The sequence below is a fragment of the Giraffa tippelskirchi genome, chromosome 6 (assembly GCF_054371585.1).
Source record: "Giraffa tippelskirchi isolate mGirTip1 chromosome 6, T2T-mGirTip1v1.2.pri, whole genome shotgun sequence".
Classification (NCBI taxonomy): Eukaryota; Metazoa; Chordata; class Mammalia; order Artiodactyla; family Giraffidae; genus Giraffa; species Giraffa tippelskirchi.
Genome location: NC_137280.1, coordinates 75826373 through 75850004, shown reverse-complemented (window position 1 = coordinate 75850004; position 23632 = coordinate 75826373). Strand labels below are relative to the sequence as shown.

Below are 23632 nucleotides of genomic sequence, written 5' to 3'. Positions count from 1 at the left end.
CACTGTCCCGTGTTCTCCCCTTTGCTGCTGTGGCTCAGGGCCACAAATGTGGTCACACAGTGGCTTGCAGCCCAGCAACAGATGCACTGAACAGGACCTTCCCCAGCAGGACCACCCTGGGGACAGCCTCACTCCTGCAGCACCCCCAGCTGGGGCCCAAGGTGCTCAGGCACCAGGCAGGCCCTGAATGCTGTGGACAGAGGTGACCCCAAGGCAACCCCAGGCAGCCTTAAGCTAGAGAGAAAGCGCTGGACACTGGGCAGACAGGAGCCCAGGGGACAGCATATGGCACCCTGGAGGCCTCTCAAGGGCTCTGTCCTCCAGAACGGAAAAGGTTTGGTGCATCCTCGCTGGCAGACCCTGGCTGAGGATGACAGATGGGCAGGCGGGTGGGGGACAGGTAGAACTTTATTGGAGGAAGTGATCGAGGCTGGGGTGTGAACCTCAGCTAGTCCCCCAGAGAGGCCCAGACAAGCTCCGGGGCTCAAATGTGGCCAGGGGAGGGTGCGTTGGGGATAAGGTAGGTGGAGAGCATGGGAGCTTGGGCCCCGGAACCTGCTGGAGGAGGGGCAACCGAGGGACTGGGGGAAGGGCGCGGGGCTGGGCGCCGGGGTGGTCCGCTTGAAGACCCGCAGGGCGTCTCAGGCGCGAGGTCCTGGGAGTAGGGGCAGGCAGCCCAGCGCCGAGAGGCAGACGGTCCCGTAGGCTTGGGAGTAGCCCCCCAGCGCGGCCCGAGCGGCCCCCTGGGCCCCCTGCGCGGCCGAGGCCCCGAACATCCTCCGACCGGGCCGGGCCGCCCCCGGAGGTCGAGGGGGAACCTGCACGCAGACGAGGATCGAAGACCGTGGAGGAGGCGTGGAGGGAGCGCCCAGCGCGGGGAGCGGCCGGCGGAGGGGATGGAAGGGGGAAGGGGGCGGGGGGCACGGGCTCACTCGTGGCGCGCCGGGCGCGTTCGCACCGCGGCCCGGGTTCCGGTCACTGCGGATCAGGGCCCGGACGGCCACCTGGGCGGCGGCCTGCGAGGTCAAGGAGGGCGCCGCCTCCCTCACGCTGGCCTTCACCTGGGGAGGGGCGAGTGGCAGCGTCACCGGCGCCCTCGTAAAGAAGCAGCGGGAGCGGTCCTGCCGCGACCCCACAAGGACCTACCCACGAGGATGATGTCGCCCCGCCGGGCCCCGCCCCTCTCCCAGGACCTCCTGGGGGCGGAGGCTGGTGCAAGGGGGCTGAGTTCTGCCCGGAAGGGTCCTGGGCTCCGCCGTCTGTGGGGTCGGGAGACCAAACCCCGGGGTCAGGAGTCCGGCGCTGCTGGCGGTTGGTGGCCCCACACGTCCGTCGGCCGCCAGACCACGCACCGTGCACGGGGCCCTGGCCGGGGTTACTCCGAGGCCGGCGTCCGGGGTTCCGCGAGGGCGAGCCCGAGGGAAGCTGGGCCTCCGGCTCGAGGGTCGGGGGACCGCCCCCCAGGCCCGTCTCCTTCGGGAGGCGGCCGTGGCCCCTGCGCTCCAAGATCATCTGCGAGAGCGGAGGGGCGCTCAGAGGGGGGTGGGAGTGGGGGCGGGGTCGTGGCGCAGAGGAGGCCTCGGGGGACCCGAATGACGGGGGGTGGCGTCTCCGAGCACCTGATAGAGGCGGCGGCGATACCCGGCGGCTGAGAGCTGGGCTCCTTCCTGCACCGGGAGCCGCACGTCCCCAGCCAGTGTCCACTCACAGGCTGGGCAGTGGAACCTGCGAGGAGCCAGCCAGGCGAGTGCTGGGAGGGGCGGGACTGGGCTGTCTCGGGAGAGCCCCTCGGAGCTTTGCAGCCCAGCGCCACCCCCAGCCACTACCTCTGCACGTAGGGGTGCTGCAGGGCCTGGGCTGCGCTGAGCCGCTTATGAGGGGCAAACACCAGGAGTCGCGAGAGGAGGTCCAGGGCGTCTGGAGGGGTGTCGGCGGGCAGGAGGGCATCTAGTGTCTGCCTGGGCCTGTGGGAAGCCGGCTCGTCAAGGCATCCAGGGTCTGGCCCCCCAGCCCCACGTCCACATCTGTGCCCCTTGCTAGGGTTTCAACTTCCACCCCCATCCCCCACCCCCGTTTCCTGCCCCCTGCATCGCCCTTGGGCCTCCGGGGAAGGTCGTCGGACTCCGCTCTCTGAGGCCTGGGGCAGCTCCCGCCGCTCTCCCAGCCCAGCGGGCCCCACCCTGGGGTCTTCAGGCTGACCAACAGCTTCCCGGTTCAGGACTGTGGTCAAGAGGGCAGGGCCCATGGAGCTGACACTCGCTGGCCCTGAAGGCTGCACGGAGGACGCTGGGGCCCCCTGAAGCCCCCGCACTCACCGGGACGGCAGGTGCTGCAGAACTGAGATGTTGCAGCCAGAGCCAAGTGCCAGGAGGTCTGGGAGCGAGGGCAGAAGGCAGTGTGCTCAGGAGTCAGGAAGGTGGGCGGCCTGGCAGCGCAGGGAAGTGGAAGCCACTGCTTTTGGCCTGTGGAGCAACCGCCTCTGCAGGGCCTTGGCTCTCTGGCAGGGCTCAAACCCTGAAAACCAGGTCGTGCACACCACAAGTGCATGCACACATGTACCTGTCCTTACACGCCTACCTCCTCCACATGCTGTGTGCTCTCATGTGCACACATGTCCCTCCCACCTCCATGCGGAGCCCCTTGCCCTCTCCACCAGAGCAGACTTAGGGAGAGAGCAGGGCTCCCCAACGCTGTCCTCCACATTGCCACCCCCCCAGGGGAGGAAGGACAGCTGCGGGCTGCCCCCCCCAGCCGCCTCCACCCATCTCTTCGCTAGCACCCCCGTCCGGCCCCTGGCAGCACAGTGTGGGGCCGCCCATCACCCCTCCACAGAGCTTGTGCTGTTGTCCCGCCCCGGGTAGATCCTTGATGGGCACTGCCTGACCCTCGTGGGCCCCGTGTCCCTGGCAGAAACCCCCAGCAGCCCCTCCCTGGGCCTGCCCTGCACAGCTTGCCCCCTCCAGGCTTACAAGGCCTCTGGACACTGCTCATCCCGCCTCTCTGCCATTCCCAGCCCCATCCCCTCCCTGCCGTCCTCCCATGCAGTCCTGGTCCATGAGGTGCCGTCCCCCCACAGCTGCGTGCCAGTAGCCGCCTGTGCACATGCTCACCCTCCTTGGATGGTGGCGGAATGGCCTCCAGGATGAGCTCCAGCTGGTGCGGGGTGGATGTGCCGGGGAACAGGGGTCGCCCCCGCAGCATCTCCCCCAGAATGCAGCCCAGACTCCACATGTCCACCCCAGGAGTGTACCTGGTGCAGGGAGGGGTGGAGCTGGAGGGGGGACCCCAGAGGACGAGGCGCAGGTGGGAGGAGGGACTTCAAGTGGGGTCTGGGACTCGTGGGGCAAGAAGGCCAAGGGCCCTGGCTGGGCAGGGGGGCGCAGGGGCCCTGACCTTGCAGGGGGAAGGGGGGCGGGATGAGGGCAGGTTGCTCGCTGTTACCAGCTGGAAGACAGCAACACCTCTGGAGCCCGGTACCATCGCGTGGCCACATACTCCGTCAGGGCATGGCCTTCAGGCACCTCAGGGAGGCCGCTGAGGGGGCGAGCAAGGCCAAAGTCACAGAGCTTCACCAAACAGCTGGCATCCAGGAGAACATTGGATGGCTGGGGGTGAAGAGGTAGGCTGCAGGCTGACCTGCCTGGGGCTCGAGGACCCTGTGCACCACTAGGGCACCGGCCAGGCCCTGGAGCTCAGCAGACGGGCGTGGGCGGTACCTTCTGGTCTCGGTGGATGACTCGCCCTGAGTGAATGAACTTGGTGGCCCTCAGGAGCTGGTAGAAGATGTAGCGCTTGTGGGTGTCTTTCAGCAGCACACCCTTGCAGATGACGGCATTCAGGTCGGTGTCTGGGGGGCCTGCTGGTCAGTCTGGTGGGACCACTCTGCACCCCCGCGGGGGCTCCTCAGTCCCCACAGACCTGGGCCTCGCCAGCATGTGCTGGGCACAGGCGCTGCCTGGGAGCCCCTGCCCGCCTCTCAAGCCTGCCCACCGTCTTTGTCAGCACAGCAAACAAAGTTTGTGGAATTGTTTTTATATTTATTTCATGCTGCCTTTGTCTTATCAAATGAGCAGGAAAAAAGGACACGTCACTGCAAACCCTTGCAGAGGTGGGGGTCAAGGTATTTGCCACTAGGCCTTGGGGGCTGACATTCTCCAGCTCCAAGGGACTCTGCCCACGCTGAGCGCACTGGCCACTGCGGGAAACACTGGGGTATGGGTGGGCAGGGGTGGTCCTGGGCCTGGCCAAAGGGGGACTGGGGTCTGAGGGAGGCCTCACTCACCCATAGACTCAAACACCAGGTAAATGTCCCTGTCGTCCTCTGCCGGGATCACATCCAGGAGGCGGACGATGTTGGGATGGTCCCCAAATTCCTGGGGAAAGAGCAGGGGGCTGTGCTCTGGGGGCCAGGAGCCAGGCTTCCCCTTCTTTGGAGAGACAGCACCTGGAGCAGCAGGTAGATGGCCTGGCCACTCACCTGGAGAAGCAAGATTTCCCGGAACGTCCTCTGGAAGGAGACAGAAACACGAGTGTGGGTGTGGAGCAAAAAGGAAGCCCCTGTCCGGAGAGGATGCGAAAGGACAGACGCTCAGTGCCCGCACACCTGCTGGACCCTGGGTTTGCAGGGGACAGTGCTCTGAGAAATGCAGAAACCTGCTGTGATTGGGTTTCCAGCTGTACCTTTCAGACACAAGGCAGCAGGGAGCCACCCCACAGCCTTGCCTCATCCTTTCCCACACTGCTCGCTTCCCCATTCACTTACCTGGGCATCCGTCTTATCCTTGAAGGCATCAAAGATTTTCTTGATGGCCACGACCTCGCCAGTCCTCCGATCCACCGCCTTCCACACGATGCCATAGGCCTGAAGAGGACGGTGGTCAGCCTGCTGGGCACAGAGCCCCGCCAGACTGCCCCCTGTAGACACGAGCCTCCTCCTTCCCACTCGGCTTCCAGGGAGGGGAAGCCCCCAAAGCTGCAGGCCTCCAGAGGAGGCTGATAGGAAGCAACGGGGGTTAGGGGCAAGAAAGGGGGCCTCTGGGGAGGCCCCAGGGGGATGTGGGGGTCACAGGTCCTCACTGTGGAACGGGAGGGAGTTCCTGGGTGGGTCCCTTCTCCAACAGACTTTCACTCTTGCAGGCACCCTGATCCCACTCTCGTGGACCCCATCCAGCCTGTCCGCAGATCCTGTTGGCTCCAACTTCAGAATTCATCAGAATCTGAAGACTTCTTCTCCCCTATGCCCCTCCACCCTGGTCTGAGCCTCTCCCACCTGCAGCCCTATCACTGCCCTGACCTCTTAAATTCTCTCCCCCACCCACTCCCACAGGGCATCCTCAGTAGAGCGGGCAGCCTAGCCTTGCAAAGTGGTACCAAAGGCTGTTCCTCTCCCTGTGTCACTCACAGCAGGAGCTGAAGCCCTTGCAGTTCCCCAAATCCCCATGTTCCCAGACCGTCCCCCAGTCTCCTGTCCAGTTACATCAGCTCTGCTCATTCCCACCAGCCCAGCATGTCCTTGCCCCAGGGCTTTTGCACGACTGCTTGCACTATGTGCAACTCTCTCTGCTCCCCATCTCACATTTGCACACACCCTGTGATCCACCTTGACACATGTACTCTCACACAGTCCCACCTGCTCTCCCATGCCCACAGTCACAAAAGCACTCGGGCTCTCACAGGCTCAGGCCCCACCCCCACTCACTGGCTCAGGCCCTTCTTGGGCAGGGCTCTGCCCACCCCCGAGCGCCTGTGTCACACTGTGGGCACCGGGAGAGGCAGGCGGTAGCCCGAGGCGGTGGTGGGGACAGCGGGGGCCGGGGGACTCTAGGATCAGACCTGAGACCTTGGGGGGCCCAGCTCTCAGCTGCCTCCCAGAGCCAGGGAACAAGTACCCTGAGAGTAGGGCTGTTAGGGCCCTATTGTCAGAAACGGGCCATATCTGCAGCTCATGGAGGAGGCAGGACCCCAGCGCAGGAGTCCCTGCAGCGTGGACGGTCACAGTTCTCTGACTGGCCCTACCCACGTCCTGCAGGTCCCGCGGACGCCCGGGCGCCTCTCGAACTCACCCCCTTCCCGAGCCGCCGCTTGAGCAGGTATCGCTGGGCGACGTGACAGTCCACCTCGGTGTCGCACATGTCGGCAAGCGGGAACTAGGAAGCCTCCAGACACCCGCCGGGCTCCCGAACTGTTGAATCCGGTTGCCTTGGGAACCGACGGAGCGCCGTCTGTCGCCCAAACCCCGCCCCATCCGGGGCCGCCGAGGGGCCCCTCCCCGCAGCCCCGCCCCCCGCCCGGCCGAGCCCGAGAAGGTGCCCCTCTCCGCCCCACGCCGCACCTGCGCCCAAGGAGCCTTCTGCCAACCCCCGGGCCTTTGCACGTGCGGTGCCCACGGCCGGGCCTCCCTCCCTGCCTTCTTCCGGGCTTGCTAAGGCGGTGCCGAAGGGTAACGTGTCACTCGCAGCCCTCCTCTCGGGTGGTGTTTGGGGGCAGGGGCCATGGCATCCCCAACGTGTAAAACGCTACAGCCACTTTGGGAAAATATTTGGTCGTTTCTTTAAATGTTTAACTTAAATTTAGCGTGACCCAGGCATCTTCCAGTGGTAGTAACCCAAGAGAAATGAAAACATGCGTCAAGTTACACACCCACGTACATAGCTTTATTTGTAACACCCCCAAACTATAAACAACTCGAATGTTGCTTCCAACATTTGAAACAGGAATGGATAAACAAAACGTGGTATAACCACACAGTGGAATATTACTCAGATAAACAAAAAAGGACAACTATCGATACACACAACATGGATGAAGCTCAAAATCATAATGCTAATTAAAGAAGCCAGATCTTCTCTCAAAGAGTATACTGTATGGTTCCATCTGTACGAAATTCTAGAAAATGTCAACTGCAGATCACTGATAGCTTTGTGGTAGAGTGGAGGGAGAGATGGATTGCAAGTGGTGCAAGAAAACTTTAGGAGGTGATAGAAATGTTCAAGCCTGGTGATGGTTTCAGACGTTTGACACATATGTCAAAACAGTTTAAATTGTACACTTGAAATATGTGCAGTTTATTATACTGCAGTTGTATCTCAATATAAAGTTGGACGGGGGAGGGGATAAACATGGGAAAAAGCAACAAAAAAGAGATGAGAGACTTTTATTCTGGTCGTGAGGGAGTGACTGAACTGTCCCTCAGTGAAGAGCTAGGAAACTGGACAACAAGTATGTGAACCAAGTGCCTGCAGCACCGCACGACCGTGCTTTCAGCAAAGCAGACCCGATGAGGGCCTCTTAATTCTCTTGCTGAGCGCCACATCAGGGCAGAGATGGAGAAATTTCCAAGAGTCCAAGCACAGAACAAGAGGGCTGGGGGTGGGGGTGGGGTAATCTGTTCAAGTCCAGATTTCATAGAGGTAGAGGACATCTTTAATGCTGAGCAGCCAGGGCAGACACCAGAACATTCAGGAGAGACCCCAGGTGGGTCATGGCCTCAGTGAAGTGGCTGAGCTCTTGACTACAGGCTACTTCGCACCCATCATGAGTGTGGAGAGCAAGCCTCAAAGGGAGCAAGATGACACAGGCTGTTTAGTTTAACAGGCTGCCAAGGATGTCAACGCTCTTTAAAGGGAAACAGGAACAAAACAATACTCAGTAGCATAAAATTCACAAAATCCAGCACCCAATAAATAGTTATTAGACTTACCCAATTATGGCCAGGGGCTTCCCTGGTGGCTCAGTGGTAAAGAACCTGCCTGCAAATGGAGACATGGGTTTGATCCCTGGTCTGGGAAGATCCTGCATGCCTTGGAGCAACCAAGTCCGAGGGCTACAACTAGTGAGCCTGAGCTCAGAGAGCACAGGAACCGCAACTACTGACATGCCCCACAATAAGAGACGTCCTCGCAATGAGAAGCCAGTAACCCTGCAGCTGGAGCGAGGCCCCCACTCTCTGCAACTAGAGAAAGCCCTCATGCAGCGATGGAGACCCAGCACAGTCAAAGATAGATAAATAAAATTTAAACAAAACCAAACCAAAAAACTATGGACAAAGACTTGAATAGAGCCATATTCAAAGAAAATGTACCAATGGCCAGCACCACAGGGAAAGACACTCAACATCATTAACTGTCAGGGAATCGCAGTCATGACACATGGGGTCACTCTTGCCCCCAGGATGACTGCAAAATGAAACAAAAGAAGTCTTGGCAAGGATGGAGAAAAATCAGAACTCTCATAAAGTGCTGCTGCTGCTACTGCTGCTAAATCGCTTCAGTCGTGTCTGACTCTGTGCGACTCCATAGACGGCAGCCCACCTGGTTCCTCTGTCCCTGGGATTCTCCAAGCAAGAATACAGGAGTGGGTTGCCATTTCCTTCTCCAATGCATGCATGCATGCTAAGTAGCTGGTAGGATGTAAAACAGTGCAGCTACTATGGAAAACTGTCTGGCAATTCCTCAATAAGTTAAAGATAGAATTCTCATATGATCCAGAAATTCCACTTCTGGGTATAAGTGTGTGCTCAGTTGCTCAGTCACATCCAATTCTTAGCCTGCCAGTCTCCTCTATCCATGGAATTTTCCAGGCAAGAATACTAGAGTGGGTTGCCGTTTCCTACTGCAGGGGATCTTCCTGACCCAGGGATCGAACCCCCATCTCTTGCATCTCCTGGATTGGCAGGCAGATTCTTTACCATTGCACCACCTGAGAAACCTCTGAGTATATATCCAAAATAATTGAAAACAGATATTCAAACAAATACTTGTACATGAGTTTTTGCAACAGCCTAGTCACAAAAGCCAAAAGGTAGAAACAACTCAAATATCCATCAACTGATGACTGGATAAAGAAAATGGTATCTATACAGACAATGGAATATAATTCATCCATAAAAAGGATTTAAGTAATGGTTTATGCTACAGTGTGGAAACACAGTGCTAAGTGAAATAGGTCAGATACAAAAGGTCACATATTTAATGATTTCCACTTAAAGGAAATACTCAGAATATGTAACTCCATAAACAGAAGGGCTTTCCTGGTGGCTCAGTTGGTAAAGGATCTTCCTGTAATGCAGGAGATCTGGGTTCGATCCCTGGGTTGGGAAGACCCCTTGGAAAAAGGAATGGCAACCCACTCCAGTATTTTGCTTGGAGAATTCCATGGACAGAGGAGCCTGTCAGGCTACAGTCCATGGGGTCAGAAAAGAGTTGGTCATGACTGAGTATGGATGCACTTTTAAAAAGCTATTATAAATATGCTCCTGGATATATACAAAACATGAAAATAGTAGGAAAAAAATGATCAGTGAATTCAAAGACACAGCAATAAAAGCTACCCAAACTGAAACCACAGAGGGAAAAAAAAAGAGTAATGACTTGTGGGATAGTGTCATCCAAAGGGGGTGTGCAATAAGTATGTTTGAGAAAGTAATGGCTGAAATTTTTGCAAATTTAAAGAAAAAATGATATATTCACAAATTCGGGAAATTAAATGAAGCCCAAGTAGGAAAAACACCAAGAACTCATAACTAAATTGCTGAAAAGCAGTGATAAAGAAACAATTTTTAAAGTGACCAAAGCAATTTACATGCAGAGGAACAAAAAATAAGCATGACTGCAGTTTTTATCAGGAAAAAAATTCAAGCCAGAAGAAAAACCAATGACATCATTAATGTACTCAAAGGGGAAAAAAGCCAATCTAGAGTTCTTGAACCACCCTAAAAGTGCAGCATACAGAAAGCATGGTTTCCCTGGAGGCTCAGATGGTAAAGAATCTGCCTGCAGTGCAGGAGTCAGGTTCGATTCCTGGGTCAGGAAGATCCCCTGGAGAAGAAAATGGCAACCCACTCCAGTATTCTTGCCTGGAGAATCCCATGGACAGAGGAGCCTGGCGGGCTGGAGTCCATGGGGTCACAAAGGGTCGGACATGACTTATTGGATAACACACATAGAAAGCATATAGAACAGGTTACAAATGAGAAGCTGGTTGTGGTTAAAGCGGAACTCAGTGTTAAAAAAATTAGAAGAGCAAGTTCAGGGCTGCCAAACAGACATGGTGACTCTTCAGGCTGGAAATGAACTAAATCTGGTGAGAAACATGGTCTCAGGAAACCACAGGGGCCTTTAGTGGAAAAGCCCCCTGCCAATGGAAACAGCTGACATAAATCATTAAATGACTTGGGCATTGATGGGAAATGGATGCAATTAAATGTTCTATTATATTAAAAATGGTTTCATATTATTGACATCTTACAATCAAGAAAACTGATATAGAACATAGAAAATAAAGGTGCAATTCAAGAACAAAGAGAGGAATTACTAGTGTCAGGAGTGAAAGACTATATTCCTACCAAATCCTTTAAGCATTGACCAGAAAATAAGGGTTTATTGTCAACAGCCTCCCACCAAGATACTTGATAACTTAGATGAAATGGAAAACTCACTGAGTGAGTGGGAATATTCCCCAGATATAATCAATAATAAACATAAAGTGAAAAGCTCTATGCCTACAAGGACAGAGAAGAGCAGGAAAAGAAGGACTGAAAGGGATGAGAGCTGGACTCACTGAGGAGGGTCTAAGGTGGGGAGCAGAGCCGTGAGCGGGGCAGGAGGCATAGCTAGGCACTCCCCAGCGGTGGGCAGCAGGAACAGCAAGTGGACAGCAGGAGCCTAGTAAACTCATCAACAAGGTAGGACCAGGGGTGGGGTGTTGAGTAGTCCCACACAGCTTCGGAGGGCAGTGGGCACCCCTGGCCCCTGGTCGGCAGGCCAGTCCCTCTTCTCCCCACCTCCTCCCGGGAACCCGCAGCCAAAGGCAGTCTCAGCCCTGCTGTTCTCCTACCAAGAACACGGCCATTAAGCAGAAGCAGCCCGAAATCAGTGAATTTCAGCAAAAAAGAATTCTGCAGCAAGAACTTCATTCAGTTCAATCACTCAGTTGTGTCCAACTCTTTGCGACCCCATGAATCGCAGCACGCCAGGCCTCTCTGTCCATCACCAACTCCTGGAGTTTACCCAAACTCATGTCCATCGAGTTAGTGATGCCATCCAACCATCTCATCCTCTGCCATCCCCTTCTCCTCCTGCCCCCAATCCTTCCAAGCATTAGGGTCTTTTCCAATGAGTCAACCCTTCGCATGAGGTGGCCAAAGTATTGGAGTTTCAGCTTCAGCATCAGTCCTTCCAATGAACACCCAGGACTGATCTCCTTTAGGATGGACTGGTTGGATCTCCTTGCAGTCCAAGGGACTCTCAAGAGTCTTCTCTAACACCACAGTTCAAAAGCATTAATTCTTCAGCACTCAGCTTTCTTCACCGTCCAACTCTCACATCCATACATGACTACTGGAAAAACCATAGCCTTGACTAGACGGACCTTTGTTGACAAAGTAATGTCTCTGCTTTTAAATATGCTATCTAGGTTGGTCATAACCTTCCTTCCAAGGAGTAAGTGTCTTTTAATTTCATTGCTGCAATCACCATCAGCAGTGATTTTGGAGCCCAAACAAATAAAGTCTGACACTGTTTCCACTGTTTCCCCATCTATTTCCCATGAGGTGATGGGACCAGCTGCCATGATCTTAGTTTTCTGAACATTGATAAGCCAACTTTTTCACTCTCCTCTTTCACTTTCATCAAGAGGCTCTTTAGTTCTTCTTCGCTTTCTGCCATAAGGGTAGTGTTATCTGCATATCTGAGGTTATTGATATATCTCCCGGCAATCTTGATTCCTGCTTGTGCTTCTTCCAGCCCAGTGTTTCTCATGATGTACTCTGCAGAGAAGTTAAATAAGCAGGGTGACAATATACAGCCTTGACGTACTCCTTTTCCTATTTGGAACCAGCCTGTTGTTCCATGTGCAGTTCTAACTGTTGCTTCCTGACCTGCATACAGGTTTCTCAAGAGACAGGTCAGATGGTCTCGTATTCCCATCTCTTTCAGAATTTTCCACAGTTTATTGTAATCCACACAGTCAAAGGCTTTGGCATAGTAAATAAAGCAGTAATAGATATTTTCCTGGAACTCTCTTGCTTTTTCGATGATCCATCAGATGTTGGCAATTTGATCTCTGGTTCCTCTGCCTTTTCTAAAGCCAGCTTGAACATCTAGAAGTTCACGGTTCATGTATTGCTGAAGCCTGGCTTGGAGAATTTTGAGCATTACTTTACTAGTGTGTGAGATGAGTGCAATTGTGCAGTAGTTTGAGCATTCTTTGGCATTGCCTTTCTTTGGGATTGGAATGAAAACTGACCTTTTCCAGTCCTGTGGCCACTGCTGAGTTTTCCAGATTTGCTGGCATATCGAGTGCAGCACTTTCACAGCATCATCTTTCAGGATTTGAAATAGCTCATCTGGAATTCCATCACCTCCACTAGCTTTGTTCGTAGTGATGCTTTCTAAGGCCCACTTGACTTCACATTCCAGGGTGTCTGGCTCTAGGTGAGTGATCACAGCATCGTGATTATCTGGGTTGTGAAGATCTTTTTTGTACAGTTCTTTTGTGTATTCTTGCCACCTCTTCTTAATATCTTCTGCTTCTGTTAGGTCCATACCATTTCTGTCCTTTATCGAGCCCATTTTTGCAGGAAATGTTCCCTTGGTATCTCTAATTTTCTTGAAGAGATCTCTAGTTTTTCCCATTCTGTTGTTTTCCCTCTATTTCTTTGCATTGATCACTGAGAAGGCTTTCTTATCTCTCCTTGCTATTCTTTGGAACTCTGCATTCAGATGGGTATATCTTTCCTTTACTCCCTTGCTTTTTGCTTCTCTTCTTTTCCCAGCTATTTGTAAGGCCTCCTCAGACAGCCATTTTGCTTTTTTGCATTTCTTTTCCATGGGGATGGTCTTGATCCCTGTCTCCTGTACAATGTCACAAACCTCTGTCCATAGTTCATCAGGCACTCTGTCTATCAGATCTAGTCCCTTAAATCTATTTGTCACTTCCACTGTATAATCATAAGAGATTTGATTGAGGTCATACCTGAATGGTCTAGCGGTCTTCCCTACTTTCTTCAGCTTAAGTCTGAACGGCCGAGAGGAGTTACTCCACATTCAAGGTCAGGAGGGGCCATTGTGAGTGAACTTCATTACATTCATTTAATTATTAAATTAGTTTTTCAGTGGTCATTTGACTCATCCACTTGCTCTTTTTAAATCTGATATTATGTGGAGAGAAATCCACATAAAAGAGAAATCTTGGGGCCATTATTTCCACCCAGTCCATTTTCCCCATGTTTAAATATCCTCGCAGATATAAATTTTGTCAAGAAGTTTTTATTTTCTCATCAAGTGCCAGTTGACAGTTTTATTGCATGCAGTTGTACCTTCAGGTTTGTTCTGAGTCCATTATTGATTTAGGGTATTTATTATGCATTCAAGAAAAAGTGGACCTTGCATTGAACTTTTAGCTGACCTATGGGCAAATCATGAGCAGTTTGGGAGGCCTCATCCAGGAAACCCACAGTTGGGGGAGTGGGCACACGGCAGGTCAAACCCCTAGGTTGAGATGATTTGGCCTGAAGTTGCTGTTCCACGGTCACCAGCCTTCTTAACACCCGGGAGACCAGACTCACGGGGAGCCCGCCTCCCGGACGGCAGTGTCACAGTCCGTGTGGGTCCCGCCCCGCCCAGTGTGTCACAGTCCATGTGTGGGCCCCACCCTTCCTGCCCCTCAGTGTCCAAGTCTGAGCAGATATCAGCTGCGCCCCATTTACATTACGGTGGAGCCCACTGCCTATCCTGTCCCCAGAGCAGCACTGAGCCTGCGGCAGGAGGACCTGCTGTGCTCCCCAGCACCTGGGGCTCCAAACTGGGCTCTCCTCTCTCGCTCCCAGTGAGGGCTATGGACCCAGGTACCCCAGGTCACCCCAGCCAGCTGCCTGGGCCTCTCCTAGAAGGGCACCTTTGGGTTGTAGATGGACTTGTCTCTAGATCATGTGTCCAGACTCAAACAGGGTACGCCCCTCCTGACTGTCTCTCAGGGGTGTCTCTGAACCAGGCTGTGGAGGTGGGTGCTGGCATTGCCATCGGGGCCTGCGTAGGGCTCTGGACTCTGGGCATCCTTCTGTTTGTCATCCTCTTTCTCACAAACAGAGGTAGGTGAGCACCCCTGGCGTGCAGACCAACCTGCATCATACCCCAAGCCCCAGCCACCCTGACCTGGCCACTCAGGGGGTACCAAGGATCAAGCCCACAGGCCCTGGGCTCCAACGAGGCCTCTCCCCAAAGCTGTGACCCACTGACCCTGAGCAGGCCAGGGCCCTGGGCCACCACGGCAGCATCACCACAGGGCCCAGACCCGCCCTCGCTGGCTCCTGCCAGCTCCCACCTGTGTGGCTCCTGGGAATTGGGTGATGTGCAGCTTTGTCCCTCACAGCTCTGTATGTCTGGGGAGGGCACTTCCTTCAAGGGTGGCTGTAGCTGTTGGAGCTGACCCACATTGTGGCCTGGATCTGGTCCTTCCACCTGGGGCTGACCATGAGCCTGGTGTGGGTCTGGCACCAGTTCCAAGGTACTTGGCTGTCGGGGGGAGGCTGCCTGAGGAAGGGTCCTAACTGAGTGCCCAGCCCAGGGCCAGCTCAGGCTGGGGGTGGGGCAGGGCAGGCCAGCAGGCAGCCCTAAACCAGGATCTAGGGAATGGGACAGACTTGGGGGCCTGCCCAGGGCCAAATTACAGCCAGGTCCAGGGTCTCCTGGGTGTGACCTCAGCCAGAGGACGCACTGTATAGACAGGCTCTCCTGGACATTTCTCACATTCCTGCCCATCCTCCCCTTCACCATGGTGATCGCCATCAGTGCTGTGCTTCTGATCAAGGGACAAGGTACCGGGGTGGGGCTGGGGCATCCCTCCTGCCAGGCCCCCTTCGTCTGACCTCTGCCAGAGAGGCAGTGCACACAGTGGGAAGAGCCCACTAACGCCCAAGTTACAGACCCAGTGCTTTCAGGAGTCCTTGCACAACTCACTCTGTGCCTCAGTTTTTCCATCTGTGAAATGGGAGCAGGAAGTGCTCACCCGCGGGTCAGACACACAGCCCAAGCCTGTTGGTACTCCAGAGAAGGAGTGCTCACCCCAAGTCTCCGGAGCTCAGCAGGGAGGGCTCCAAGGCAGAAGGAACAGCAAGCCGGGGCAGGAAGGTGTGCCCTCTGGTGGCCTGGCCGAGTAGGGGCAGGGGCTCAGCGAAGAGAGCCGTATCCTAGGAACAAGCCGGATGGGACACTGTGCTGCGGCCCTCAGGGTCCAGGACGGGTCTCTGGGAGAACCCGCCGGGGGGAGGGGCTGGGAGAACCCGCCGGGGGGAGGGGCTGGGGGGAGGAAGGGGGCGGGGGTAGGAGGGCGGCCTTGGCAGAAGCTGAGCAGACTCCCAGCGCCTCTTCCTTCCAGTGTCTTTCCAGCTCAGGGTCCCGGTTAAGAGGTGAGTGACCCCTCCAGACGCTCCCCAGCCTGGGTCTTGCCCCTGGAAGGACAGAGACCGCACACCATCACGAAGGGAGGGGGAAAGACCCCAAGGGTGGGGAGATGGATCAGGAGTAACACTTGGCTTTGAATCTGGGCCCTTGGAGGTGAGTTCCGTCTCCAGTAGGCGGCGGGAGGGACCTGGACACCAGACAACCCTTTCTCAGCACAGTTAGAGAAAGCCTCCTGAGGTCTGCCATGGGGCGTCTCAGCCCGCCTCCAGGCCCGGCACGACCCTCTTCCCCGGGAGAGGGGCCGCTCCCGGGAACACCCACGCGCCCCGTGGCCTTCGGTGCGGAACGAGCCCGAGGAAGCCAAGGAGACAATTTTGACCCTAATTGCCGCGGGGCAGAGGCGAGCCCCAGCCTCGGCGGCCGGCTCAGCTGCGAGCGCCAAGGTGGACGCTTCCGGCTGGGAGAGGGCGGACGTGGCGGGGGTGGGGCGGGGCCTGGAGGGAGCCGAGCCCGAATTGGGCCGGCTTTGCCTGTGATCGCGGCAGGACCCGGTCAGGAGCCGGGGGGAGCTTCCCTGGGCCTCCGCCTTCGAGGCCCTCGGGATTGCGTCATCGGGAATTGCAGCGCCTGGGAGAAGCAAGTCTCCAGGAACCCAGAGTACGAGCTAGAGGAAACGCTTGCCACCCTTCTTCGGGAAAGAGGCGTTTATGAGCTTTAACGCGAGGACAAACCGCCGAGAAACCTGCGAGGCCCGTACGACTTTAAAAACCTCTCCTCATCGGGTGCCTCACTTCGAAACAGAAATTAAAAGGCCAAGGTCTACCTAGACACTCCCGCGCAGATGTGTGCGGCACAGGAGCCCGGGAAGGAGATGGTGCGGCGTGGCCTGGGAGGGCAAGGGGTCCGAGACCGCGGAGGACCGGCCCAGACGGGTCTTGAGAGCAGGTCCCCACCTCGCAGTCTGTTTCAGACCAGTTTAGTCGCTCAGTCGTGTCCGACTCTTTGTGACCCCATGGACTGCAACACGCTAGGCTTCCCTGTCCATTACCATCTCCCGGAGCTTACTCAAACTCATGTCCATCGAGTCGGTGATGCCATCCAACCATCTCATCCTCTGTAGTCCCCTTCTCTTCCTGCCTTCAATCTTTCTCAGCATCAGCGTCTTTCCAATGAGTCAGTTCTTCGCATCAGATGGCCAGAGTACTGGAATTTCAGCTTCAGCATCAGTCCTTCCAATGAATATTCCGGACTGATTTCCTTTATGATTGACTGGTTTGATCTCCTTGCAGTTCAAGGGACCCTCAAGAATCTTCTCCAGCACCACAGTTCAAAAGCATCAATTCTTTGCATTCAGCTTTCTTTATAGTCCAACTCTCATATCCATACATGACTACTGGAAAAACCATACCTTTAACTATGCAGGCCTTTGTCAGCAAAGTGGTGTCTCTGCTTTTCAGTAAGCTGTCTAGGCTGGTCATAGGTTTTCTTCCAAGGAGTAAGCGTCTTTAAATTTCATGGCTGCAGTCACCATCTGCAGTGATTTTGGAGCCCCCCAAAATAAAGCCTATCACTGTTTCCATTGTTTCTCCATCTATTTGCCATGAAGTGATGGGACTGGATGTCATGATCTTAGTTTTCTGAATGTTGAGTTTTAAGCCAGCTTTTTCACTCTCCTCTTTCACTTTCATCAAGAGGCTCTTTAGTTCTTCCTCACTTTCTGCCAAAAGGGTGGTGTTATCTGCATATCTGAGGTTACTGATATTTCTCCCAGCAGTCTTGATTCCAGCTTGTGCTTCATCCAGCCTGGCATTTTGTATCGTGTACTCTGCATATAAGTTAAGCAGGGTGACAATATACAGCCTTGACATACTCCTTCCCTATTTGGAACCAGTCCATTGTTCCATGTCCAGTTCTAACTGTTGCTTCTTGACCTGCATACAGATTTCTCAGGAGGCAGGTAAGGTGGTCTATTATTCCCATCTCTTGAAGAATTTTCCACAGTTTGTTATGATCCACACAGTCAAAGGCTTTGGCTTAGTCAATAAAGCAGAAGTAGATGTTTTTCTGAACTCTCTTGCTTTTTTGGTGATCCAGCGGATGTTGGCAGTTTGATCTGTTTCCTCTGCCTTTTCTAAATCCAGCTTGAACATGTGGAAGTTCTCTTTTCACGTACTGTTGAAACCTGGCTTGGAGAATTTTGAGCATTACTTTGCTAGCTTGTGAGATGACTGCAATTGTGCGGTAGTTTGAGCATTCTTTGGCATTGCCTTTCTTTGAGATTGGATGAAAACTGACCTTTTCCAGTCCTGTGGCCACTGCTGAGTTTTCCAAATTTGCTGACATACTGAGTGCAGCACTTTAACAGCATCATCTTTGAGTATTTGAAATAGCTCAACTGGAATTCCATCACTTCCACTAGCTTTGTTCGTAGCGATGCTTCTTAAGGCCCACTTGACTTTGCATTCCAGAATGTCTGGCTCTAGGTGAGTGATCACACCATCGTGATTATCTGGGTTGTGAAGATCTTTTTCTTTGTACAGTTCTTCTGTGTATTCTTGCCACTTCTTAATATCTTCTGCTTCTGTTAGGTCCATACCATTTCTGTTCTTTATTGTGGCCATCTTTGCATGAAATATTCCCTTGGTATCTCTAACTTTCTTGTAGAGATCTCTAGTCTTTCCCATTCTATTGTTTTCCTCTCTTTCTTTGCATTGATCACTGAGGAAGGCTTTCTTACCTCTCCTTGCTATTCTTTGGAACTCTGCATTCAGATGGGTATATCTTTCCTTTCTTCTTTGCCTTTCACTTCTCTTCTTTTCTCAGCTATTTATAAGTCCTCCTGAGACAACCATTTTGCCTTTTTGCATTTCTTTTTCTTGGGGATGGTCTTGATCACTGCCTCCTGTACAATGTCACGAACCTCCATCCATAGTTCTTCAGACACTCTATCAGATCTAATCCCTTGAATCTATTTGTCACTTCCACTGTATAATCATAAGGGATTTGATTTAGGTCATACCTGAATGGTCTAGTGGTTTTCCCTACTTTCTTCAATTTAAGTCTGAATTTAGCAATAAGGAGCCACAGTCAGCTCTAGGTCTTGTTTTTGCTGACTGTATAGATCTTCTCCATCTTTGGCTGCAAAGAATATAATCAATCTGATTTCGGTGTTGACCATCTGGTGATGTCCATGTGTAGAGTCATCTCTTGTGTTGTTGGAAGAGGGTGTTGGCTATGACCACTGTGTTCTCTTGGCAAAACTGTTAGCCTTTGCCCTGCTTCATTCTGTACTCCAAGGCAAAACTTGCCTGTTACTCCAGGTATCTCTTGACTTCCTACTTTTGCATCCTAGTCTCCTACGATGAAAAGGACATCTCTTTTGGGTGTTAGTTCTAGAAGGTCTTGTGGGTCTTCATAGAACCGTTCAACTTCAGCTTCTTCAGCATTACTGGTTGGGGCATAGACTTGAATTACTGTGATATTGAATGCTTTGCCTTGGAAACGAACAAAGATCATTGTGTCATTTTTGAGATTGCACCCAAGGACTGCATTTTGGATTCTTTTGTTGACTCTGAGGGGTACTCCATTTCTTCTAAGGGATTCCTGCCCACAGTAGTAGATGTAATGGTCATCTGAATTAAATTCTCCCATTCCAGTCCATTTTAGTTCACTGATTGCTAAAATGTCAATGTTCACTCTTGCCATCTCCTGTTTGACCACTTCCAATTTACCTTGATTCATGGACCTAATATTCCAGGTTCCTACGTGATATTGCTCTTTACAGCATTGGACTTTACTTCCATCACCAGTCACATCCACAACTGGGCATTGTTTTCTTTTCGGCTCCATCTCTTCTTTCTGGAGTTATTTCTCCACTCTTCTCCAGTAGCATACCTACCAACCTGGGGAGTTCATCTTCCAGTGTTTTATCATTTTGCCTTTTCATACTCTTCATGGGGTTCTCAAGGCAAGAATACTGAAGTGGTCTGCCATTCCCTCTCCAGTGGACCATGTTTTGTCAGAACTCTCTGCCATGACCTATCCATCTTGGGTGGCCCTACACAGCATGGCTCATAATTTCATTGAGTTAGACAAGGCTTGGTCCATGTGATCAGCAGTCTGTTTTTCCATCAGTCAAATGGTGACAGTGGCCCCAGGTGGGCCCCAGGGTGATGCAGTGGAGAGCGTTGGTGGCTGCCTCTGAAGGCAGAGAGACCCTGGTCAGGAATGCCAGGCTTGGAGGAAAAGGGGTACCAAATAGGCCTATTGAAGCCCCCACTGCAGGGTCATGGCTTATTCTTGCCCTGGTTTACTTAGGCTTTCCCCAGTTTTCTGTAAGAAGCCCAGATCACTTACGGCTGACACTCAGATGCTGTTTTAGGAGTTTACGAGTCAGTATTTCTTTAACATTTTATAATGTGAAGATAATGGAAATTCTGCATTGTCTTAAAAGTCTGTCATTTTAATTCATAAAATACATTTTTATAAGGAGGAAAATGCCTCAAGTGTGTTCCTAATTTTAAGAAGCTCTGCCCCACCTTTGGTACACGTGTAACTAACTAGAGCAAGTCCAGCCATTGGAGCAAAGTACTGGGCTCTGAAGTCAATCTCGTAAGGCTTGTTGGAGGCAAGCCTTCCTACACATGTGGTTTCCTAAAGTGTGCTCCTCACAACATTACAAGTCATCAGTTCTTGAACCTGTCCCTATAGCAGCCTATGTGGACACACCAGGACAGAAACCCAACTATATGAAGGCAGGGCAGAAATGGGTAGAGATTTAAGTTACTTGTGAAAAGCATCAGACAGGACGGGAGGCCTGACCAGCCACTCCGGCCGGCTGGGAAGGCCAAGTGCAGGTTGGTGGGTTAAGCTAAACAGCTGCCTCAGGGGCCTGCTGAGGAGAGGAAATCCCAGAGAAAAGCTCTCCTGATCAGGGGATGGCAACCATATGGGTTTGGCCTTCCCAGCAGTCCTAACTCCTAGAGGGCTCCAGAGAGAAGGAAGGAATCACGAAGCGCTTTGAGGAAAACTGGGTCTCGGAGTGATGAAAAGTTGTGAGGAAGCATTCTGTACTGACAAGATATAGGGAGATTTCGTGTGTGGCAGGATGCGGTGAGGGAAGCCAAAAACTTGGCAAAACCTCTCCCCATATGGCGACCATTGGCGTAGGGGCTGCAAAAGGGCCGCCTGGACGTGGAGAGTGGGGTCTACTCCGGCTGCTGCTGGGTCTGCTAGATTCAGAAACAAGCCCAGCGTGGTCCTCCGGGGAAAGTCGAAGTCCTGCCCGTCTGGACTCCGATCTCTGCAGGGCAGGCACATGGGCCATCACGCACCGACTTCGAGTGAGGGAGTTGGGGGGAATGGAGAAAGCGGGGCGGGGTTGGGGGGCGCTGTGCAAGCAACAGGACTGGAGTTGGGGAGGGCGACCAAGTTCTGTTTCCATGGAGAGCGTTCCGGCTGACCGACAACACTACTAAAGGTGGACGAACCCCGACTGACGGCCAAGGTCCGGAAGGAGCCCACTAGTAAAGGTTGGCGACAATACCCTGACCCCTGATTGACCCCAAACTCCTGATTCTGCCTCCCGTAGCTTCGTGACCCTGAGACGCGTCCAACCTGGCCAGAACATTCGGGCTTGGGGGAGGGGCAGGGCTGAGTTAGAGGAGCCGGCTGGGGGCCCCGACCCATGACGCCCAAGAAGAAGCGCGGGCCCGGCGCCGGGCGCCGGGGGGGCGCGGCGGGAGAGGATGCGGAGCCGCCGCTGTCGGACCGCGCTCAGTACCTGCAGCGCGAGCACAAGCTGCTCTCTGAAGAACTGGATGCCTGTAAGCAGCGCGTCGACCAAGTGCAGCAGGAGAACAACTTCCTGGACAGCGAGGCGCCGCGCCTCCGAGAGGAAAACCGGCTCTACGCCAGCTACGCGAGCACGCGCGCGCAGCGCTGCGCCAACGCCATCGTTAGGCTGGAAGAACAGAACCGCGTGAACCTGTCGCAGATCGACTGGCAGCGCGCAGAGCTGGCGTCGATCTACCGCGAGCGTGAGGACGGGGTGCGCGCGCAGCTGCTGGAGATGGAGGCGCGCGCAGCGCATATGGCGCAGCAGGTGCAGGAGCTGCAGCCTTACAAGGCCAGTGCGCGCGCGCCCGCGGGCAGGCCGGGCGGGGGCCGGGTGAGGTGGGTGCGCGCCGCGGACCGGCGCTGACCCGCGCCCCGGCCGCAGGAGCTGCAGCTGGAGCAGCTGGCCCGGATCCGGGCGCTGGAACGCGAGCTGCTGCATATGCGTGTGGAGCACACACAGCTGCTCCACCGCGTGAAGCGGCGCTTCCTGGAGGACAAGGCAGCGTTTGAGCGCGAGGCGCGCCAGCGCGTGCAGTCGCTAGCGCGGCGCGCGGAGCGGGAGGCGGCGCGCGCGCTCTTGGCGCACACCCAGGCCATCAGAGTGGACAATGGTCGCCTGCGGCAAGAGCTGCTGCGGCTGCTCCGCCGGGCTCAGGTGCTGCAGGACACGCGGCGCCAGTTGCTGGAGCAGCGCGAGCAGCTGCGGCGCGAGCATGAGGACACGCGGGACCTGGCGCGCATGCACGGCTGGCTGCGCCGAGGCCCCGAGGGCCCGCCGCTTTGGCAACCGTCGCCGGTCGCTTCTCACCTCGGGTCTTTTGCCTCCAAGACCTCGTCGCGCGCGACCTTCTGGGTCCCATCAGTCCCAGCCTCTCAGAATCCGCCTCAGGTCTTATGCCGCGCGGATTCTTGGACCCCGTCCCTGCCCTCGAAGGTCTCAGTTTCCAGGGTCCCGTCACTGGTCCCGTCGCGTGTTGGCTCCAGGGTCCTGTCTCTGGCCCCTTCGAAGGCCAGTTCACGAGTCCCATCCCACGACCCATCGCACGCGGGCTCCAGGGCCCAGTCCTTGTCCGTGTCGCGCCCAGGCTCCCGGGTCCCATCCCTGACCCCGTCAGGCCCGGGCTCCGGGGTCGCGTCCTTGACACCATCCCGACCGGACTCTCGAGTCTCTTCGCGGTCCTCACTGCGTGCCGCCTCACAGAACACCATCCTCTCTGAGAAGCTCGTCCCTAGGTCGGGCTCTAATCCTCTACCAGTCGAAGGAGACGGCGACCATGATGCTGCAGATGAAGCCGACTCCGGGAGAGCCTGAACCTACCTCGAGGAAGGCTAGTGAGGCCAGAAGGTGGTGGGGAAAGGGTGTCCAGGAGGCGGGTTTGGTGAGTGGATTATGAATAAAGGCGTGACTCCCTCCACCACTCTCCGCTCTGGCACCGCCTGCTTCGCTGTCCAGCGCTTCCGGCCTTCGCAGGGGCCACTCATTATGGCTTCCAGTTTCCAACCTGCAAGGCTTCTTGGTCGTTCTCTGCCTTGTGTGTCTGCCGGGACTCCACAGCTGGTTGCACTGGCAGGGGCAGAGGGAGACGACCACACCACCGTCCTGCCCACAGGGCTGGTGGCAGACATGGACATCGGGGGCGTGGAAGGTAGTATGCGAGCAGGGAGGGAGTCTGGCAGGCCAGGGAGGCGCTGGTGGAGGGTCTCAGGCCCTCAGGAGCCATCGGAAGGGCTGGGCTTTGTTTCGGCGCCAAGGGGAGCCACGGGAGTTTTTATGTTTAACCTACTGGGGTTTTTGTTTCTTGCCCTGCTGGGCGGCTTTTGGAATCTCAGTTCTCCGACCAGGGATTGAACATTGAACCTGGGCCCCGGCAGCGCCGAGTCCTAACCACTGGGGGATTCCGGGAATAATTTTTAATTTTGATTTCTCTGTCAGACCCAGTGCGCGGAAGCCGGTTAGTACAGTGTCCATCACGTGTGGTTTGCGTTCCTCGAGGCTGTATCAGGGAAATAAGCGTGGGGGAGACCAGGCCCCACGCACCCCCAGCGCTGGCCGAAGGGGTAGGGATTTCATGCCAAGCGCAGAGCGAGGTTTCACGGGCTCGGAAGAACGGACCGGCGAGGTGGCCGCAGCGAGAGCGGCTGGAGCGCTCCTGAGCGTGGAGACCGCTAGGGGCTTCCGGGTCTCCACAGGGGGACGCGCCACCGTGTCCAGCGGACCTGGGCCCTTTGGAGAAAGGAGTTCAGACCGCAGCTTTCAAACTGAGCCCCACCCCCGCACCCCCCGACGTCGCCATTGGAAATTTAGTTAAATATTCTGGTTCTAGGTTGAAAATCCTCAGAGGCGCCTGGCAGCAGCAAACACAAATTCTCTGGGAAAAGTTTGGTTGAAATCCAGG

The 23632-nt window shown here is 54.7% G+C and overlaps 3 protein-coding genes across 11 annotated transcripts; 2 read left to right on the top strand and 1 right to left on the bottom strand.

Annotated features, from left to right (window-relative positions):
• Nucleotides 1-390: 390 nt before the first annotated feature.
• Nucleotides 391-21403, bottom strand: MAPK15 (mitogen-activated protein kinase 15). Of its 3 annotated transcripts, XM_081497157.1 has the most exons (16): nucleotides 21181-21403; nucleotides 15060-15445; nucleotides 6063-6198; nucleotides 4763-4861; nucleotides 4478-4507; nucleotides 4283-4373; nucleotides 3717-3847; nucleotides 3442-3605; nucleotides 3111-3250; nucleotides 2316-2373; nucleotides 1827-1964; nucleotides 1620-1725; nucleotides 1353-1512; nucleotides 1147-1259; nucleotides 933-1061; nucleotides 391-818 (listed from the first exon to the last, which is right to left on the bottom strand). In XM_081497157.1, exons 3-16 carry the CDS (start codon nucleotides 6129-6131, stop codon nucleotides 642-644), a joined length of 1605 nt encoding a protein of 534 aa, XP_081353283.1. In that variant the 5' UTR covers nucleotides 6132-6198; nucleotides 15060-15445; nucleotides 21181-21403; the 3' UTR covers nucleotides 391-641. The 3 variants fall into 3 exon arrangements, with proteins under 3 accessions (XP_081353283.1, XP_081353282.1, XP_081353284.1); XM_081497156.1 differs by having other exon boundaries at nucleotides 391-1061; XM_081497158.1 differs by having other exon boundaries at nucleotides 391-1061; nucleotides 4478-4557; nucleotides 21181-21386.
• On the top strand, nucleotides 13658-16226 carry LOC145509151 (uncharacterized). Of its 6 annotated transcripts, XM_081497179.1 has the most exons (6): nucleotides 13658-13843; nucleotides 13973-14086; nucleotides 14368-14502; nucleotides 14720-14812; nucleotides 15373-15403; nucleotides 15612-16226. In XM_081497179.1, exons 3-6 carry the CDS (start codon nucleotides 14469-14471, stop codon nucleotides 16114-16116), a joined length of 663 nt encoding a protein of 220 aa, XP_081353305.1. In that variant the 5' UTR covers nucleotides 13658-13843; nucleotides 13973-14086; nucleotides 14368-14468; the 3' UTR covers nucleotides 16117-16226. The 6 variants fall into 6 exon arrangements, with proteins under 6 accessions (XP_081353305.1, XP_081353307.1, XP_081353308.1 ...); XM_081497181.1 differs by lacking the exon at nucleotides 14720-14812 and having other exon boundaries at nucleotides 14386-14502; XM_081497182.1 differs by lacking the exon at nucleotides 14720-14812.
• On the top strand, nucleotides 18106-22654 carry CCDC166 (coiled-coil domain containing 166). 2 transcript variants are annotated; one of them, XM_081497171.1, is made up of 3 exons: nucleotides 20836-20904; nucleotides 20989-21525; nucleotides 21619-22654. In XM_081497171.1, the coding sequence occupies exons 2-3, from the start codon at nucleotides 21085-21087 to the stop codon at nucleotides 22546-22548; spliced, it is 1371 nt and encodes a 456-aa protein (XP_081353297.1). In that variant the 5' UTR covers nucleotides 20836-20904; nucleotides 20989-21084; the 3' UTR covers nucleotides 22549-22654. The 2 variants fall into 2 exon arrangements, with proteins under 2 accessions (XP_081353295.1, XP_081353297.1); XM_081497169.1 differs by having other exon boundaries at nucleotides 18106-21525.
• Nucleotides 22655-23632: the final 978 nt, after the last annotated feature.